At 38.9% G+C, this 18,270-nt stretch overlaps 1 protein-coding gene across 2 annotated transcripts in view; it reads left to right on the top strand.

Moving 5' to 3' along the window:
* The window catches only part of fkbp10b (FKBP prolyl isomerase 10b), a 22,975-nt gene continuing 4,705 nt past the window's right edge, over window positions 1-18,270 (top strand). The window contains exons 1-8 of one of the 2 annotated variants that reach the window (XM_042767386.1): window positions 1-325; window positions 943-1,088; window positions 1,266-1,455; window positions 1,784-1,929; window positions 12,545-12,734; window positions 12,849-12,994; window positions 14,225-14,414; window positions 14,565-14,707. In XM_042767386.1, the coding sequence (XP_042623320.1) occupies window positions 132-325; window positions 943-1,088; window positions 1,266-1,455; window positions 1,784-1,929; window positions 12,545-12,734; window positions 12,849-12,994; window positions 14,225-14,414; window positions 14,565-14,707 (1,345 nt within the window). In that variant the 5' untranslated portion in view covers window positions 1-131. Of the gene's footprint in view, window positions 326-942; window positions 1,089-1,265; window positions 1,456-1,783; window positions 1,930-8,872; window positions 9,481-12,544; window positions 12,735-12,848; window positions 12,995-14,224; window positions 14,415-14,564; window positions 14,708-18,270 lie in introns of those variants that run through there. The other variant, XM_042767387.1, reaches the window with a different exon arrangement.

An 18,270-nucleotide genomic window follows, 5' to 3' on the forward strand; every position in this document is an offset into this window, starting at 1 on the left:
TTCTGGAAACGGAAAAAGTGCCCGAAGCAACATCCCAGCTGAAGATCTTCCACGTTTACACATCCGAACTCCTCCTACAGGAGCCCACAACTGACTGCCAAGCCTCACTCTCAGTCTACATTTTCCTTAAAATGGTACGGAGGATTATTTTGAGTTTACTGCTGGCGACGTGGTTCTCCGTGGACTGTAACCCAGGGCCTATCGATGATATTGCAGTTGATCGATACTTTATTCCTAAACGCTGCATCAGAGAAGTGAAATCAGGAGATTTCGTGCGGTATCACTATAACGGCACTTTTACGGACGGAAAACTGTTTGACTCTAGGTGAGATATTCAGCCAAGTGTTCACTGAGTGATTTTCATTCTTTGCATCTTGCACATTAAAATTCTTCGCATCAGGCGATAACATTGTGTTTTGGAGACGTCCAGTGTAGCGCTGTGATTTTCTGGACGTGCACCAATGGAATATTACATTGGGATACGTTTTTTGTGTTATGGTAAAATCAGGCTACTTCTATGACATTATTTGAAGTAGCCTATCTTTTTGCAGTTTCATGCAAATAGGTTTGTTCAAGATTTTCTACTCAAGTCTATTTAACAATATTATATTGCATTTTATATATTACCATGGCAGTGTCTCGAGACACCGGTGAGCTACATGGAGAGCATTTTTTGACATCATATAATGTATCATACGTGGCAACTGGCCATATGCTGTCTTGATAGGGAGCTCACTTGGTTTCTGTGCCTTGTGCATTTTTTTCAGTGTAGCTTGAAAACAACTATTCTGAGGAGTTCAAAGAATATTAACACATGATGAGACTAGCTGCATTGTAAAAAGAGCTATAGAAATAAAATGGACTTGACTTGTGTAAAATGTATTAAAACGTACTTTTATATAATAAATATATTGTAAGGTGATTTGTTTGTTTTAAATGCAGCTATGATAGGGGGTCTGCATTCTTTGGACAAGTGGGCCAAAAGTGGCAGATTGCTGGTGTGGACAAAGGCATTCTGGGTATGTGTGTGAATGAGCGTAGGAGGATCACTGTACCCCCCCACTTGGCTTACGGTAGCCAAGGAGCAGGTAATATATCCAAACACACCTTTTACATTCATCAAACTAAATGTGCATACTAGTTTATTACTCTTGGACAGCGGCTCAAAAACCATTTGGACACACAGGTCATGTCTAAAAATGTCTGGGTGCCATTGTATTAGATATCATAGAAATCTGTCTTGTCTTCCTTCTGTGCCGTTTCAGGTGATAAAGTGCCACCAGACACAACATTAGTGTTTGATCTGGTTCTGCTGGACATCTTTAACAGAGCAGACCAGGTTCAGACCAAAGTCATCAGTACACCTAAAAAATGCAAGCGCTCAGTCATGAGGACTGACTTTGTCCGTTTTCACTTTAATGGGACATTGCTGGATGGCACTGTGTTTGACTCCAGGTTAGTGCTACTTTCTGTCCTAGTAGTCTCACCTCGAAGGAACTGCAAAAAAAAAAAAAAAAAAAAAAAAACTATTAACAAACAAGTAACAAGTAACTATTTACAAACTCTTGTTTGAGCAATGTGTTGATATTGCCGTGGAGCCACAGTGTTGACACTGTTCATGCAAATTGTCTTACATATGGCGTCATGATAATTTTCTTTGTACATTAAACTGGCATAAGAGAAAGTATTTTAACATCTAAAAGCTAATCAAGTATCTGAGTGGACACATGTAATATGTAGTATCAGAAGTGTGTTGATTAATCTTGTATTGAACATAATGCAGCTACAAGCGTTCCCAGACTCAGGATTCAGTGGTTGGGGAAGGTTGGCTCATAAAAGGCTTGGATGAAGGGTTGCTGGGCATGTGTGTAGGAGAAATACGACACTTCATCATCCCCCCATTTTTGGCATTTGGAGAAAAAGGATATGGTAAGCAAGCAAACCATCTGCATGTACATATAAAGAACAACTAGTTCTATATTAATTAAAGATATTTATTTAAAATCTTGGACATGGTTGCACTCTTTAGTATTCTGTTGGACTTTTCTCATGTGTCAATTTTATTCTGGGCTTCCTTTCGAGAGGGTCTCTCGATGTTGTGTACAGTGTAAGCTGATGCTTTGGGGAAACACCTTTTTTCCTCAAATACCGAAGCCTTAAAGTCCCCATGAAATCAAAATTAAAGTTTTTTTGGGTGTTATTATCAATATGTTAGTCTTAAGGTTATCTATAAGCAGTGTGCTCCAAAACAGTGACAAAATTTACATTTATATTTTAAGTCACATTGTACTTCATCTTCTCATCAAATCTTCTGGCCAATCAAATGCTCTCTAGAATCCGAAGTGCCTGCCCCCTGCACTATAAATAGACGCTGAAGCACCGGCTGAGACTGGTCACTTGTTCACAGTATAGTATTTCCTGTACAGTCAATGGCTCGTAGTGCACAATGTAGGCGATAGGGAATGATTCAGACAGTGTAAATAAGCTTTCAATTGGTGAAAATTAGGTCTGGTTTCACATTGTTTCACGCGAACCGCGGCAGCGCACACAGTCTGATCCGGACTTTGGCTCCGGGCCAGAAATGTGATCGAACAGAGCAAGTCGGAGTATGTTAAGGACTTTTGTTATTGTACAGAGTCAGAATTGTTTTGAGCGGTATTTTGTGCGCGTAAGAGTTTCGTATTGAATCTAGGGGATAATCTATTAGACAGTGGCTGTCAAATGTGGCTTAACCAAGCTCAACAGCTCTGGCCTGAGCAGATATAAACAAAACGCTAATGGCTATTTTAAAAAGGGGGCGGGGCTGCTCGATATGTCCCACCCTCTCTTCCTGTTTCAGTTGAATTTACGTCACCACATAGAATAATGCTGCATGTTTCAAGGCACTTCAGGGGACCTTTTCTTTTGTTGTTCTTCCTATGTTGTTGATTTTGTAATTAATTAATTGAAGCTTGTCGTTCCAAACCCGTAAAAGCTCCATTCGTCTTCGCAACACAATTTAAGATATTTTGGATGAAAACCTGGAGGCTTGAGACAGACCCATAGACTGCCAAGTAAATAACAGTGTCAAGGTCCATAAAAGGTATGAAAGTCGTCGTCAGAATACTTCATCTGCCATCAGACGTGCAATCTGGGTTATATGAAGTGACGGGAACACTTTTTGTAAGCGAATGATACAGAAGAGCATACACAGCATACGGTGATATGGAGAGACACAGAGGAGACCGTTGACAAAGGAATTATTGAAAAAAGTTGTTATATTTGTTTTCTTTGCTTACAAAAAGGGTTCCCGTCGCTTCATATAACCCAGATTGCACGTCTGATGGCAGATGGAGTATTCTGATGAGGACCTTGACACTGTTATTTATTTGGCAGTCTATGAGACATTCACAGGCCTCTAGGTTTTCATCCAAAATATCTTAAATTGGGTTTTGAAAACGAACAGAGCTTTTACAGGTTTGGAACGACATGGGGGTAAGTGATTAATGACAAAATTTTCATTTTGGGGTGGAGTATCCATTTAAGCCTTCTACACACTGCATGATTTTAGCAATCCTATAAGATCATCGCTCGTCACACTGTGCGACATGGATCTAATAATCTTGGGTTCGACATGCATGTAGACCGAACGATGATGACACCTATTGACTCGTAGGCTACGACGCACGTTTCTATAGAAGAATAAAATGTTATTAGCATGCGCTAGTGGTAAACAAAAAGAGCATAATGAATCACACTTTGACAGTTGTAGTTTTTATGTGTGCTGAAAAAAATTAGAAGTGGCGAAAGAGGAAGGAATAAGAGCTTGAGGTAAGCAGTTTTATGTTTTATTGCCATGTCACGTTGATTTCATGTTGCATTTTTACAGGTTGGTCAGTAAACGTGGGTTGTAACTGCAAACACACTGTGCAATGAACATGCTGAAATTCTGACACTGCCAGAAAATTATTGTAGGCTATCTTTGGTCGCAAGACTGTGACAACGGCCATCTTTGAACCTCTCTCACTGTACAACATAGGACCACTGATTAGGAGCCACGATCACAGAAATCGCAACGATTGTTTCACGTTGCCAATCTTTCATTTGGGACAGCCGAAAATCATGCAGTGTGTCTTGGGCTTTACTAAGTAAGTAAGAAAGAACTTTGTCACTGTACATGTACAATGAAACTCTGGTGGAGCAACCTCCAGATGCCTTCTTAATACATTCAACTTAGTGATGTACCATGTACACATCTGCACACATCTTGGGTCTTGTTGTGTGGGCATGCAGTGTTCTGTACTGTTTCCCAGATGGCAGGAGGGTGAACATGTTGTGACCTGGGTCTAAATGGTCTCTGATAAAAGGTTTTGGACTTCCAGGTGCAATGTGCCCTGTAAATGTCCTCCAGTCTAGGGAGCTAGGAGCCGGTAATCCTCTCTGCTGTTTTAATGATGCACTGGAGAGACTTCTGTTTTCTGAGGTATAGCCAGAGTACCACACTGCAGTGCAATAGGTGATGAGGGACTCAATGACTGACCTGTAGAAGTTCACCAGCAAACTCAGGAAATGTAGTCTTTGAAGTCCTTATTCAGTTAATGCCATTGCATTGCAATGGCCAATGGCGCTCGAGTATGTGAAACGGGGGTGCTGAGCGCATTTCATCTGAATCTTTCTCCTTCATTATAAATGCTTCGCCAAAAGGGGATTATGGAAAACGCTTTGCTGATCCCCTTAAATGTTCTGATGATGAATGGATTAAAGATATCATTTAGGTCTGGTCGATCTGTGTCGGAACCACTGGGATCCCAGACGAACTCGAACTTTGCGTCTTCTGCCTGGCCAGGCCCAAGCAGAATCTTCCACTGAGGACACTAACTACCTGTATTGCGATGCTGTGAGCATCAGAATTCTCGGGGTTCGGTTAGCCCTTGCATAGCCGCCCACCTCTGCCCCTCTTAGTTGCTCTCTTCCAGCAGCTGAGAAAGAAGCACCGGCATCCTGATTTGGAGCATGTGGTGAGTTCATGCTGTTCATGAGTTCATACGCATACCTAACTTCAAGAAACAAATCTGGCTCTCATGCTCCCGTCATGGTAGTGGAGCTATTGGCCGAATGTAAAGTTTGCAGCAGAGCTCAATATGCTGGCACAGGTCCCGCTGACCCCTTGCATTCTGAACGTGATTACGATATAAACTGCCCCCCGCCTCAGCTGTATTCTGTATTGTACAAAGCACAAAATATCCCAGCCAAGGCGCTTCAGCTGCTCACACAATATATAAGAGTTCCCTGCTTTAGGGCGCTATTTTACCTGCTAGAGCGCATATTACTCCAGCTGCTTACTTAAAGGGATAGTTTACTCAAATATGAAAAGAACTTTGTTCATCTTGGGAACACAAATTAAGATATTTTTGATGAAATCTGAGAGCTTTCTTACCCTGCATAGACAGCAACGGAACTAGACCCAGAAACATAGTAAGGAAGGACATTGTTAAAATAGTCCATGTGACATCAATGGTTCAACCGTAGTTTTATGAAGCTATGAGAATACTTTTTGTGTGCAAAGAAAACAAAAATACTGACTTTATTCAACAATTTTTCTCTTCTGTGTCAGTTGCCGTCACTATTCACGAGAGTATCATGACACATGCATGTGATCCTGCTGATGCAGGAGTCAGTGTTCTGATGTAGAACACACATAAACTGTGGCTTGTTTTCAAGCAGAGCATCATGGTACTCTGTTGTGTACAAAGCTGTTGGGCAGGCAGCTTCAGCTTTCAAGAGGTTATGACGTATCAATGTATAACTTCAACTTTATTTATTTATAAAGCACTTTTAAGACCACTATGTGGAAACCAAAGTGCTGTACAAGACTAAAAAAAATATATATATATATATATATATATATATATATATATATATATATATATATATTATATATATATATATATATATATATATATATATATATATAAGAATAAAATCAAGCATAAAACATTATAAACATACCACAACAACAACAAAGAACAAATTACAAAACATTATCAAATGCTAATGAAAACAAATTAGTTTTAAGCGCACTCTGAAATACAGGAAGTGTAGGAGAAGATTTTACAGACAGAGGAAGGTCATTCCAAAGCCTTGGAGCAGCAACAGAAAAGGTCACCTTTGCATTTTAAACAAGATCGAGGAACCATCAGATGTAATTGATCATTTGAACACAAAGAAACATTAGGTTGATGCAAACTGATTAAATCTGAAATATACTCTGGTGCTAAACCATGCAAAGCTTTTAAAACATATAATAGCACTTTATAATGAATCCTGTATCATACAGGAAGCCAGTGCAATTTAATAAGCACAGGAGTAATATGCTCTCTCTTCTTAGTACCCGTTAAAAGCCTAGCCGCTGAATTCTGAACAAGCTGCAGGCGGGAGAGAGAGGCCTGACTCACACCCAGATACAATGCATTACAATAATCCAAACGAGATGACACAGAAGCATGCACAACTTTTTCCAAGTCCTCAAAAGAAAGGATTGACTTCAACTTAGATATAGATCTAAGATGGAAAAAACTATTTTTAACAACGGCATTAATTTGTCGATCAAATTTGAGCTCTGAGTCAAAAATGACACCAAGGTTTTTCACTCTAGAAAGATTTTTCCCAGGAAGTAACCCCAAGCAGTCAGTGACATCATCCATACATCCCTTTTTACCAAATAAAATAAACTCAGACTTATTCTTATTCAGTTGAAGAAAATTATTAGCCAACCAACACTTAACCTCATCCAAACATTCATACAGAGACTGAATGGATAAATGATCCTCGCGCTTCAATGGTAAATAAATTTGTGAGTCATCAGAATACAAATGATAATGAATGCCATGTTTTTCAAAAATTGATCCTAGAGGGAGCATATAAAGGGAAAACAAAACCGGTCCCAGGATTGAACCCTGAGGAACACCACAGTTGAGAGGGGCAACAGAGCTACACCAGCTAAGCTGTTTTTTTCAGTAACAGAGTGTAGTGCTTGTCTATACTAACCAGCATAAACTCCAGCGCTCTCACTGACTTTGATATGCACCGGTGCTGCGCCACTGTATTCATTAGGACGTGTAGTGCCATTTACACTCTATATGCCAGCACTGCCGCCACTCATTGCCTTGATACGCACTCCCTGTGCTGCTGTCTTTAGATGTTTAAGTGTTGTTTACACTGACAGCTATGTATGCTGCCATGTGCTGTCTTCTTTGATAAGCACTGGCTGTTCCGCTGTCTTTTATACAGATGTGTAAGTGTTGTTTACACTGACTGACATATATCTTTCATGCAGATGTATAGTGTTGCTTTACTAAACTCTATATATATCATGTTGCGACACTTGCTGCTACATTTGGCAGCGTGTAGAGTTGCTTACACTGAACACTATGTAGGTTGCTGACTGCTATATGTGCCAGTGCTGCTGCAGTGTGTTGCCCTTCTATGATAAGCACTGGCTGTGCTGCTGTCTTTCATACAGATGTGTAGTATTGCTTAGACCGCTATATGCTGGTCCCAGGATTGAACCCTGAGGAACACCACAGTTGAGAGGGGCAACAGAGCTACACCAGCTAAGCTGTTTTTTTCAGTAACAGAGTGTAGTGCTTGTCTATACTAACCAGCATAAACTCCAGCGCTCTCACTGACTTTGATATGCACCGGTGCTGCGCCACTGTATTCATTAGGACGTGTAGTGCCATTTACACTCTATATGCCAGCACTGCCGCCACTCATTGTCTTGATACGCACTCCCTGTGCTGCTGTCTTTAGATGTTTAAGTGTTGTTTACACTGACAGCTATGTATGCTGCCATGTGCTGTCTTCTTTGATAAGCACTGGCTGTTCCGCTGTCTTTTATACAGATGTGTAAGTGTTGTTTACACTGACCGACATATATCTTTCATGCAGATGTATAGTGTTGCTTTACTAAACTCTATATATATCATGTTGCGACACTGACTGCTACATTTGGCAGCGTGTAGAGTTGCTTACACTGAACACTATGTAGGTTGCTGACTGCTATATGTGCCAGTGCTGCTGCAGTGTGTTGCCCTTCTATGATAAGCACTGGCTGTGCTGCTGTCTTTCATACAGATGTGTAGTATTGCTTAGACCGCTATATGCTGGTGCTGCCGCCATGCGTAGCCTTTTTTTGTGATGAGCGCCGTGCACCGTCTTTTGATGGCAAACATGGGCTGTGCCACTGTTTTCCATATAGGTGTGTGATGTTGCTTATATTAGCCATGGTGTACACTGGCGATATCACTGGCGATATCGCTGCTTATATCCATATTATGATACACTGGCTGTGCTACATCGCTACATCGTAAGAAGTATGGCATCTACGCTAATATTAGTCTCTTTCATTCTTATTCCGAGGTCACTGTAGCCACCAGATCCAGTCCATATACAGACCAGATGGTGGATGAGCACCTAGAGACGACCTCTACAGCCTTGAATGTCAGTGGAGACCACGTCAATAAGATGAGCTCCAGAGACTGATCCCCTTCAAAGACCTTGTCACCTTGACGACCATCACCACAAGACCACGGGAACCAGACAAATCCTCTGCACAATCTGACCTATTTTGCAGCCTGGAATTAAACCATGCCATGCTGGTTTCGTCTGGCCAGAGAACTGGCCCCCTGACCGAGCCTGGTTTCTCCCAAGGATTTTTCTCCATTTCTGTCACTAATGGAGTTTTGGTTCCTTGTCACTGTCGCTTTTGGCTTGCTTAGTTGGGGATGCAGGACTGATTGCACAGACACTATTGGAAGAGAGCTGAACTGGATAATGACATCACTGAATCATCAATGAACTGACTTAAGCTGAAAAATTACTCTTTGTTAGTGTCCTCTTGCATTATTGACAAACTATTTTTCAGTTTGTCACTGAAAAGCTGCTTTGACACAATCAGTATTGTACAAAGCACTATACAAATAAAGGTGACTTGACTATTGCAGGCACTGAGATCACTGGGTTTCTTTGTGCTATGATTGTTCCACTGTGCAGTGTGACAAACTGGAAGACAGAATACAGAAGATACTAGTATGTAGCCTAGTATGTATCAGAATTCTTTTTTTTCGCCACCTTACCTTTAATGGACAAGCTCCATATGAAAGACACAGATTGCCCCATTTCAATGGTGTAATGCACACTACTGCACAGGCTTCAAAATGCCCCAGCGTTACAAATGCATTATCAGGAACTCCCCCTCAGACTGTCTGCACTGTAACATTATTTGGCATGTTGGGACTGCTTCACATGCACCCACTTCAACTATGGTTGAAAGCATGCATTCATGCATGGTCTCCACACTTGAGCTCAACGTGCGTCTTAGTGACTTGCAAATGCCTAGAAGCACTGGCCTTCTGGAGGAGCACAGCCTTCTTCGACAGCAGCCTTGTACGATGGTCACCTGGCGTTGCTCACCTTTGCCTGGACAGACACGGAGAAAAGGTACCTGATGACCTGCCTGGAACTGTATGGTGCTCGAAGCAGGTCACCTTTTTCTTAAGTGTTTCTACACTTAGGTCTGTCACAAGCATGTTCTCATTTGCATGGACAACATGGTTGCTATGGCGTTATCATAAATCGACAAGGTGGTTCCCATTCTCGCCCTCTTCACACACTCACCTGTAGACGTGGGCAGACAAACACCTCCTGTCTGTTGAGCTGTCTGTCTCCCTGGAAGTCTCAATCACATGGCGGACATGCGTCGAGGCACAGGGCACACACAGCCCTGGTTCTTGGGAACTTAATGGCCAATTTCATTGTGGAGAGACTCCCTCTCTCACCCAAGTGATTCAGTCTGGCATCCAGACCAGACTTATGGAATCTGCGCATCTGAAGACAATTTCAGACGTGGGCGCTCCATCTACTAGACATTTGTACGCTCATAAGTTGAGAGACTTTGAAAATTGTTGCACTTCGAAGGACCAATACCCTGTCAACTGCCCATTTTCATTAGTTTTGTCTTTTCTACAATAGTGTATGGATGACAGCCGAACGCCCTCCACGCTCAAGTGCATGTAGCTTTCATATCAGCGTTCATGTGTTGCATCTCACCGCTTTACATCTTTGCTGTTGTGCACACGCACATACAGCAGTTCAGTAGGCCCACCCTCCTGCGCTATAAGAGACGCGCGCTTTACACTTGAAGTGTGCGGCCTCGCCCGTCTGTATTTTTCTTACAAATGCTCTGCGAAGTCATAATTTATGTGGTTTGGAATGCAGTGGACTTATATATTTAAAATATGAACCTCATTAACAGAAGGCTGCTTTCAATTTCAAATGCTGACGCGAGCTTTGTTTACTACTCAGGCTTGCATCTGTGTGCGACTCAGTGTAAGGTTTTATGCACTTGCGTCTCAAAATGTTTTCTTTTTATGAAGCAAAATTAATGTAAACACAGCCAGTTAGTTAGGGTTGTCACCCATCTCTTAAAATACGGAATCGTCCCGTATTTAAGATAAAATGATTTGTCCCGTATTTTACAAAGGCCAACACATATTTGAATAAATAAGTATTTTGCACTGTTTGTAATACTAATATCAATTATAATAAAATACATTTAATAAAAAGTAGGCTATTAGAGAAGCTCATTTGTGCATGATTTTGGCATCTTTGTTTCCATAGCCAACGGAGTCTCCAGAAAGCACACCGTTCCACACGAGCGCAGCATGCGGTAAACAAACCTACGCAGTTTAAAACATCTAGGAGCTCACATCTGCCCTTTGAACACAAGACTTTCCAGATGTAGCGCTGAATGGGAAAGTTATCAATGTGTCTGTCCAATGAACGTGCAGTTTGCAGAGAGGCATTTCATTTGTTCACGGTGGACTGTCTGACTAAAAAAAATTGTCATCGTTTACACAACCACAAGTTGTTCTAAACCTGTAATAATTTCTTTCTTCTGTTGAACATAAAAGAAGACACTTTAAACAATATGGGTAACCAAACAGTTTCTGGTCCCCAATGACTCTGATGTTTTTTTTGTTGTTGTTGTTTTTTTAACCTTACTATGGAAGTTACAACCATCAGCTCTTTAGTTGAGACACATTCTTCAAAGTATCTTCTTTTGTGATCAACAGAAGAAAGGACATTGTGCAGGTTCAGAACAACCTGGGTAAATTATGACTAATTTTATTTTTGTGTGAACCATACCATTAAAGTGACAGACACATCCGTGCTTCTAAATGTATAGGCCTATTGTTTTATTAACATTTGGATAGTCTGTTAATATTATATTCCATACATTATCAGAGCTCGGTAGACATAATTATGATTAGACAGATAAATTAATATATTATAATTAATGTTAGTTATATTTTGAAGTTTTATTAGTTAAAATTCTTAACACTGTTTTAATTATTTTTTTCAATTTATGTAAGGATATGTAAATGCAAGAATCGTTCTGGAATCGGATAGTGACTCCCAGAATCGGGATCGGATCGGATCGGATCGGGGGTTGACTAAAGATTCCCACCCCTAGTACTGCCATTGCATATAAGTGTCGCTGCGCTTATTTGACGTCTCCCCTTATCCCGATCCTCTTTACAGTAACAAGTCTTATTCAGTTGAAAGTTTCTTATGAAATGCCACTAAGCGCTGCTTATATATGGAGCTTTACCACCCCCTTTTTGCAAGCTCAAGCGCCATTGGCCATAACGAGTCAAAGGCGATAAGTGAATAAGCCTTCAGTATTTGAGGAGAAAGGTGTTCCCCAAAGCATCAGGCATTTGTTGAGTTCGTAACAACTTAAAAGTCTTTTAGTATGTGATCCTCAGTCATTTAGTGTGTGATGCCCAGTTTTTCCTCTGTAACAATTTAAAGTCGGCAGGTGTATGATTCCTTGAGTTTTAAAATATGTTTAGATTGTGTAGTGTATTCCAGCCTTAACAAATCTAGAGGAGTAGCACTGTTGGACGTTAACCCATTTTTTTTTTTCTCAAAATAAAAAGCATAAATCTTTTTCTTGTGTGGGGTTTAGTAAAATCACAAAACAAACGTATCCCCTCTCCTGATATACAGTACATTCATTGACAGACAGTTGTGATTTTGGTTTAGTCAAGTCAAATTTATTTGCATAGTTCTTTTCACAATAAACATTTCCAAGTGGCTTTACAGAAAATCATGACATAAATGTTTATATATCTTAATATTTTCATGTCTTAAAGTCGCCTTTAGCAGATTAGAGCTGGGCGATAATATAGTTTACATTTTGCAACAATACAAGCAATTAAGCAGTTGAGATGTGCTATATAGCCTAGTATATATATATATATATCACCCTACCCGAGTGTACTGCTTCTATGCAGATAAAGTTGCATATATATCCAACTTTATGTAAATTCACTGATTTCCAAATTCCTAGAACTGGCACATTATATAACGGGTATCTACAACATGTTGGAGCACTTTAAAAATTATAGTTATAAACTCTCTTAAACAAATTATATTTCTGACCTTTTATTCCTTGTTTCCCATGATTTCACCTTTCTTGTTTCTCTCTTTTCCTCAGGCACAGAAATCCCTCCTCATGCATCATTAGTGTATCACATTCTCCTGGAGGACCTCCACAACCCTAAAGATGACATCATTGTGGAGGTCATGGAAGCTCCTGAACCATGTACACGCACGTCTGTTGCAGGCGATTACATTCGCTACCACTACAATGCTTCCTTCCTCAATGGCATCACATTTGACTCCAGGTTTAATTTATTATATTATAATCATTTTTTTGCTTGTTTGTTGTTTTGCTGTTGTTTTGGATTGCTGTAGATGTAACTGAGATTCTAATGTGTTGTATTACCTCGAATGTCAAGTTATCAGTACAACCATACGTACAACACATACATTGGAATGGGCTACGTGATCGCTGGCATAGATAAAGGCTTGCAGGGTGTGTGTACAGGAGAGAGGAGAAGAATCATCTTGCCGCCTCATCTTGCATATGGCCAGCAGGGGGCAGGTTAGATTATTTTAATTTATTTTAAATGCTAGTTAATCAATGAAAGTTGAATGAAAAGTGTGCCATGTTTATTTACACCAGGTGTGTCAAACTCAGTTGAGATTTATTCCAACCGTGCTCCAACACATATACTATGTTATTTTCAAATAACATTGAAGGACGTGTATCAGGTGTGTTTAATTTGGGTTAAATCTAAACTCTGCATGGCTTCGGCCTTTCAGGAATTGAGTTTGACACCCCTGATTTACACAGGACTGTTTAATGCTGCTTAAAGGTGGCATATATGTATTTACACAACAGTTGCAAAATGTAATTAGCCCACAAAGAATATTATAAAAAAAAAAAAACAAAAAAAAAAAACAAGCTATGATGTTTATGAATTAGTTTATTGCTTTTTAGCATTAGAAAGTTGACTTTTCACATTGTTTATATTAGTATCATGAAAAATATAATGGTTATTTAAACCTGGAATAAATTATTTATAAATAAATCAATTTATGATGAGAGAATCCATGAGAGTGCAGATTCAGAATTCAATTAGTGAGTGTATGCACTCAACAAAACTCTGGCATTTTCACAGTGACTAATCTAAATGATTCTGACTGGCCATTGCATTCAAAAACTTAACAGAAACGTGAGATTGGTCAGTGTGTAAAAATTAATCTGATGCAATATGATCAATGCCACAGCTGACACTTTTTATTTTTAACTTTTTACTTTAATCTTGACAGCTGTAATAGATTCCATTTAATTATACAGTGGTATTTCCCCCCTTTACCTTAAATTAGAATTTTGCATTTTGCAGTCCCTTGTTAATTTCTGACTCTGGTGTATACTCACATGCGATGAAGACAGTAGTCATATAAATTTTCTATAAACATTATTATATTATATTATAAATTTATTTTAATTATGTATTGGGCAGGTCAGTTGCCTAAATGTATTTGCCATGTTGAAATGACGTGGTTGTAGAGAATGCACACGCTCATTGGCTGCCATATATATATGCATGTAATAGGCAATGATGATGGACAAAGGCCAGTTGACATAGTTGGCCAAGATACTGGGATCACTAGGAGCCACAAATTTTAAAGGGTAGTGACAAAGCTCAGCCCTGATTTACTTCAATGGGTGACAAGGCAAGAGATACAGATTGACAGATAGCTGATGTTAACTGCCATTTACATTCAAAATGTTACTATCCAGTAAGTACAGCTCTGTTTTGGCCAGGTAAGGACATTCCAGGTTCAGCCGTGTTGGTCTTTGACATCCATGTGATAGACTTCCATGGCGTCAAAGATACTGTGCAGGTGGATATCACACATAAATCTGAGGCGTGTAATGAAACCAGTGAGGTGAATGACTTCATTCAGTACCACTACAACTGCTCACTGCTGGATGGCACACTGCTCTTTACATCGTGAGTTTCCCCAATCTATCTAATATCTTTATAATAGCTTCAATATTAATTACATTTTTAATGTGTTTAAATTTAAGTGAATTAATACAAATACAATGTGCTAATGGTTTTGTGATATGGATAACAGTTATTGATCTCTGATCTTTGTAGGAGGGACTATGAGACCCCACAGGATGTGGTGCTTGGAGGGGGTAAAATAATTGATGGCCTAGACGAGGCTCTTAGGAATATGTGTGTAGGAGAGAGACGGACGGTCATAGTGCCACCACACCTTGGACATGGAGAAAAAGGAGGTGTGTCTTATTTCATGTGTCTGTGTGTCATATTCTAAAAGGATGTAAACCAGTGCCGACCATTTAACCGCTATCTTGATGCCTATTTGGATCGTTCTTCAACACAAGCCCCTCATATTTTAGACTCAGTTAGCACTTTAAATCATCTATGTAAATCTTTGAATTTAGTTGATATTTAGAGATTACAAAACCCATCTGCTAGAGACTACTCATTCTTTTCATCTGTACACAAATCTTAGACTAGAATTGACTATTTTCTTGTTGACTCTAAACTTATTCCTAATTGTTATACAAACTAAGTATAATAATATTATAATTTCTAACCATAGCCCGATTTCCATGGTGTTTAAGCTTTCTCTTTCTCAGTCTAAGTACTGCTGGCGTTTAAACCCTGGTTTATTATTACAGGAGCAGTTTAATACATACACTTCGTCTAACATTAAGCAGTTTCTTGAATTCAATGACAAAGGCGATGTGTCTGATTCCATTCTTTGGGAGACCTTTAAGGTAGTAGTGCGGGGTAATATTATCGCCTATGAAGCTAGCAGGAAGAAAGAAAAACACAGATGTCTGGCCGAAATTGAAGCCCTGCTTCCAGCCTTGGAGCAGGCATATAGATTGTCCAAATCCCTGTCTGATCTTAATGCCATGCTAAAACTGAAATACGAGTACAATAATATTTTGAGTGAGCAGGTCAGCAATATGCTTCTTAAAATTAAACGCAAGCAGTTTGAGATGGGTGACAAACCTGAAAGATTACTTTCTCGGCAACTAAGAGGCATGCATGCCAACAGCTATTTTTCAAATTAAGTCTAGCTCTGGTGTGCTGCTAACTAAACCAAAGGAAATTAATGCTTGTTTTTTGGAATTTTATAAGAATCTTTTTTACTTCAAAATGCAATGTGCCTGACTCAGATATTACTCATTTTCTTGATTCTATTTATGTTCCAAAGCTTGGTGAAGCTGCTAGAGAGGAACTGGATAGAGAGTTCACATTGGATGAAATTTTGAAGGCTATTAAATCTTTTTCCAAATGGTAAGGCCTCAGGATCTGATGGGTTCTGTACCGAATTTTATAAAGCTCATGCAGATATTATTGCCCCACCACTGCTTAGAATGATAAATCATTCTTTTAAAAATAAACTGTTCCCTGACTCTCTTTACGAAGAAAATTATTTGATTATTATTGAAAAAAGACAGGGATGACACTGATCCTTCCAGTTATATACCATTAAGTTTGCTTAACTGTCACCAGAAGATTGTTGCCAAAGTATTGGCTAGCCGTCGGAGCAAATACATTGCCTCAATAATTCATCCTGACCAGACTGGTTTTATTTTGGGTAGATTCTCTTTTTCAAATGTTCGACTCCTGTTAAATGTTAAGTATAGTGTAGACTCTCAGTCTAGGGGTGCCATTATCTCACTTGATGTCGAAAAGGCTTTTGACCAGATAGAGTGGCGATATTTATATTTAGCACTCGATAAGTTTGTGTTTGGTAAAAAAATTTTGTACATACATTAAGATGCTTTATGCAAACCCAAAATCTGCAATGCTTGCCAATCTGGATAAATCGGACTATGTTCCTCTTTATCGTGGGACAAGGCAGGGGTGTTGCCTTAGTCCCTTATTATTTAATCTGGCTCTTTCTCCTTTATGTAGATGATTTGCTATTATTCTTAAAAGATGCTGTTGATTCTATACCCCACTAATGGATTTGATAAACCATTTTGGTTCTTTTTCTGGCTATTCAATTAACTGGAAGAAAAGCATCTTCATCCCTCTTGGCAGTTATTTTCCTAATAATTTTTTAGAGTTCATCCCTTTTAAAATTGTTCATGATAATTTTACTTATTTAGGTCTGGTTATTTCTACAGATCCAAAAGACATATTTAAGCTTAATTTTATGGCTGCAATAAAGACCCTGAAATCTACCATTGAAAAAAATGGAGGGTCTTGCCATTGTCTCTAATTGGCAGTGTTAATGCTACAAAAATGGTGGCCCTTCAAAGGTTTTTATATTTGTTTCAGAATTTACCAATCTATCTGACAAAATCTTTCTTTAGAAACCTAGATTCTATAATTTTCACTTTTATTTAAGGGCTATAAGGCACATCGCATCTCTAAGGCTCATTTAGAAAAATCAAAAGAGCTGGGTGGATTGGCAATGCCAGTTTTTCAACATTACTTTTGGGCAGCAAATGTTAGGGCTTTGATGTATTGGAATCATGGCTTACCTTGTTCTGATCAGAATGCGGCACATACTCCTAGCTGGATTCTTATGGAATCTCATTCTGTAAACAAAAGCTCTCTTCCTGCTTTATTATTAGCCAATTTGAGTGTTCCTTTAAAGAACATCACTACAAATTTTGTAGTGCATAGCTCTTTAAGGATATTAAAAACAAATTAAGAAATTTCTTGGTGTCATGCTGCGCTCTCTTCATTCTCCCATTTGTGAAAGTCATAATTTTACACCGGCTTTGAGTGATAGAACCTTTCAAATGTGGAATAATAAGGGTCTTTCCACATTTAACGACTTGTACACAGATGGTCACTTTTCCTCCTTTGATAATCTTCTTAGTAAATATCATCTTTCTCATTCTCATTTTTTTCGTTACTTGCAGATTCGGCATTATGTTCAGGAGACTTTTTCTGATTATAGGATTCAGCAGGAACAGCATCTAGTGCGACAAGCCCCAGACTCTCGGCATATGGTTTCACAATTTATTTCCCTGTTCTCTACACAGGTTATTACATCTTCTGACTATCTTAGGGTAGCCTGGGAAAAGGAGGCTGGTATCAGCTTATATAGTATATAATATACTATTTAGTATACTATTTACAGTAATTATCTGTTATGGTTATGATTTTTGTGGTAATTTTTGTCTCTGTCCCTGCGTGATCTTTATTCATTTTATGTATTTTATTTAGGCATATTTGTCATTTCTAAATTTGTCTGGCATTTTTTTGTTTGTTTGTTGTTATATACAACTAATAAAAATAGTAAAAAAAAAAAAATAATAAAAAATAAAAAAAACAGTGCCGACCAACCACCCGTGCAGACAGGTACACCATCACGGTTGTCCTATTACTCAAATACAGTGACACTGAAATAAATAAAATTTTGGAACAATTTTGCGTTACATCAAAATTGTTCCCTGATGGATCCTCTGCAGTGAAAAACAATAATCTACACAACATCAGTCCATCAATTACCAATCTTGTGAAGTGAAAAGCTATGTTAAGAAACAAATATATCAGTTTTTTAATTTTAAACTGTCACTTCTGGCAAAAATACCAGTCCATAATCCAGTCCTCCAGCAAAGATGTCCATGTCCTCTCACATCAAAATCCACCAACATTTGGAAATTTTTTGGACTGTTTTCGTTTGTAAAAGGTGGTTGATCTGTGCATATTTCTCAGCTGACTCACATAAGATGACTAGGAGAAAGCAATATTATGGATAAATGACTATTTTAGCCAGAATTGGTGCATGGTTCAGAGTTAACATTTACAGTACATTTAATAATTTAGCAGACACTTTTATCCAAAGCGACTTACAAAC

The sequence above is a fragment of the Cyprinus carpio genome, chromosome A12, assembly GCF_018340385.1.
Source record: "Cyprinus carpio isolate SPL01 chromosome A12, ASM1834038v1, whole genome shotgun sequence".
Classification (NCBI taxonomy): Eukaryota; Metazoa; Chordata; class Actinopteri; order Cypriniformes; family Cyprinidae; genus Cyprinus; species Cyprinus carpio.